The sequence below is a fragment of the Hyalella azteca genome, unplaced genomic scaffold (assembly GCF_000764305.2).
Source record: "Hyalella azteca isolate HAZT.00-mixed unplaced genomic scaffold, Hazt_2.0.2 contig10900, whole genome shotgun sequence".
Taxonomy (NCBI): domain Eukaryota; kingdom Metazoa; phylum Arthropoda; class Malacostraca; order Amphipoda; family Hyalellidae; genus Hyalella; species Hyalella azteca.
The window spans coordinates 144,801-147,933 of NW_025940919.1; the positions used below are offsets into that span (position 1 = coordinate 144,801).

The 3,133-nt window shown below is 39.1% G+C and overlaps 1 protein-coding gene across 1 annotated transcript; it reads right to left on the bottom strand.

Moving 5' to 3' along the window:
- Positions 1-390: 390 nt before the first annotated feature.
- On the bottom strand, positions 391-3,127 carry LOC108682684 (bifunctional glutamate/proline--tRNA ligase-like). The gene is made up of 4 exons (XM_018171900.2): positions 2,813-3,127; positions 2,384-2,537; positions 1,722-1,819; positions 391-975 (listed from the first exon to the last, which is right to left on the bottom strand). Exons 1-4 carry the CDS (start codon positions 3,098-3,100, stop codon positions 814-816), a joined length of 702 nt encoding a protein of 233 aa, XP_018027389.1. The 5' UTR covers positions 3,101-3,127; the 3' UTR covers positions 391-813.
- Between the last annotated feature and the right edge of the window lie 6 nt (positions 3,128-3,133).

Here is a 3,133-nt window from a genome sequence, read left to right on the forward strand (position 1 = left end):
GGCTACCAAAATATCTAACATAATTTCGACCGCACAAACTGCAAAGTACAACGAAATCAAATCTCACAATATTAATGTTTGATGATTTTAGACGGTATTTCTGGGTATACTGCCAAAGATGGGAGGCCTATAGTAGTAAAGAGTAACTAAGTTCTGATGTACTTTTTGATCTTTGAAATCTGTGTGTCATCGTGCGAGAAATAGAGCACAACTTTAGCAACAATGACCGTGATAATATAAAATTAGGCATTGGTTTGCGGTAGTCCAAGCAAGTTGGGAAACCAGCTATCGTCATGGAATTTTTCGAAGTTCATAAAAGAACTTTAAATGAATTTTAGCGATATAGGCTCTGATAGCGGAAAATGAGGGAAACAGGAAGGAAACGCCAGGTGAATGCCGAGAAAATGTTATATGTAAATATTTAAAATAAAAATTGACGTTTTGCAATTTTCTATCGCATACAATGATACAAGTCTTCTGAAGTATTTGGGGAGTAACAAAATAAATAAGAAACACTCGATATGAATACGGACAACAATGTTTCGGCATAACAAATCACTCTAGGAAAATTACCTCACCAACAAAACTAATAGTCACACAATTGTTTGCAAATTTTTTATACCAAACGACAGGTGCAACAGTACCTAGAATACATTAAAATAACAAATACAAGCATTACTAGACCGTAAAGAAGCGCTTATTCCAACAGATGATTTAACATGACATTGGAGTAGTTTTTCAGTGACAATTAGGTAATAAAATAGGTATCTGAGTGGATTTAAAAGAATGAGAACTAAAGATTCAAGACATATATTACTTCTTTTTCTTGCTGGATTTGCTAGGCGCTGAGAGGGATGACACGTCTACACCTAAGGCAACCGCGAGCTCGGACTTGAGCTGTAGTAGCTTGGTGACTTCGGCAGCAACGGCGTCCTTGGAGGCGCCGCTGCTCTTGAGAGTGCGCACTGCTTCGCCCTGATATGCAAGTAATCCGTGTTGAATGAATATTCAGAATAAAAAAAATAAAAACTTGACTATATATAATAATAATATAATATAGCGGTTTCAGCGTCCTATATGGTCAGGGTGGAAAAGTGGTAAAAGTTCAGAGAACCAGGATTGGAGCAGAGAGGTGCGGGTTCGATCCCATCTCTGTGCGCAAGTTTCTGGTCAGAATCGGCGAGGAGGCCGGGCGGTTGAGCAAAGCAGAGTTGGAGCAGCCGTAGACCTGTCGCCGATTCTTAACATCACAGAACATACACAGCTTGTTGCGGTCTCGAACACGCAACTCACTGCTTCAATTCTGCTTTCTGACCAGAAACTGGCGCACAGAGATGGGATCGAACCCGCACCTCTCTGCTCCAATCCAGGTTCTCTGAACTTTAACCACTTGGCCACCCAGACCATATTGGACGAACTCCATACAAATTTTATGCAAAAGGCAATAAACACACATGACTCAATGTGTAAAATTTTATATCCTAAATCTTATCATTTGATGAATACTAATTTGTGACTTAAAAAGTAATAGGATACCTAGCAGATACGCACTTTTAGTAACGCTTGGCTTCTTTTACTATCAGTAATAAATATATATTTTTGAGAAAAAAAAATCAGAAAATTCACATCAAATGACGAGAAAAAATCAAAATACGTAACTATCAACTGAAACCATAACTAATATAAATTTTAGTGGTAGCTAATACTAGGTTAAACATTACCTGTTGAGCCACAAGCATTTGAAGTCTCTCAGCATCTGCTGACGCCGGAGCTGAAGCAGCTGGAGGGCCGTTCACACTTCCCACTACTGCTACAGGAGCTGTGATAAGATAACCAGATTATAAAAACATTGCCTCAATATAATATTAAGAATAGCAAGCAGGGAAGTGTGGACGACGTATATTTGCCGATAAGATACACTGGGATTTCTCATTATCCAATGTCATCTTAATAGCAGAGCAATCGGCAATATTGCTGGTAGACAACTGTTTAGGTAGACAACTGTTTACAACAATGGGGACAAAAAGTTGATGGTAATTTTGTCAAATCATCGAACTAATACGTACTGTAAGAGACTATATAACACAGCATTCTTCTATTTTTCCTTTATGACTGTAATATTACTTAACAATTTTTAACCGTAAACTGGTATAGAGTTCAAAACACATTTAAACACCTTCCTTTCCTTTCTCTTCCGTAAAAGCCAGTATAAATTACCCTTTCCGATCCGTTTCGCGAAAGTCTGTATAAATTCTTCCCTTTCCTATCTCTTTTACACAGGTCTGTATAAATTCTCCCCTTTCCGATTTCTTTTGCGGAAGTCTGTATAAATTCTTCCCTTTCCGATCTCTATCGTGAAAGTCTGTATAAATGTGAAACTTACGAGCCTTCTTCTGCTTCTTGTCTTTAGCAGGAGGGACGGCAGGGGCGCCCTGGGCTTGCGCAAGCTGGTTCTTCAGCTGCAGCAGCGTAGCAACGTCTGCTGATATGTCTGCCTTGGACGCTCCTCCGGCTTTTAATGCTCGAACTTTGTCTCCCTGTTCCAGAACATTTATAGTTGAAAAGTAGTAGTTCAAAATTATTGTAAATTAAATTTAAAAGTTTTTGACAGCAATCATAAAATATTGTTCATAAAAAAATAAGTAAGCTGTAAAATTGCGCATCGTTTCAAAAAAATGTGCTTCAATTTTGATAACAGAATGAACATTATCGTCAGAGCTTATTCGATTATATTTTAAGAAGCAACCGTGTAGGAAAATTTAGTGACACAGAAATACCTCTTTACATATTCACCCCTATAAACACACCCTACCTGTTCATCAATCATCTTTTTGAGGCTTTCGATATCAACATTAACTATAGCTGGAAGAACAACGGCTGAATTCTTCTTGACTTGACATTTAGCCGCGCTGTCATCTGTGCCCTTGAATTGAAGCTGCCACTGCTGCAGTTCTTCATCGGTTATCTTCTTGATGAGAGGCTCAGGTTTTGTGACTTTGCAGCCAGAAGGCACAGCGTGAGGTAGCGCGTTGGGCAGGCGCCAATGTGTGGCATCAGGAAGGTTCATTATCTGCAGAATCTTGGCAGATGTGTCGGGCATGTATGGCTGCAGACACACAGCAACTAGAAACAC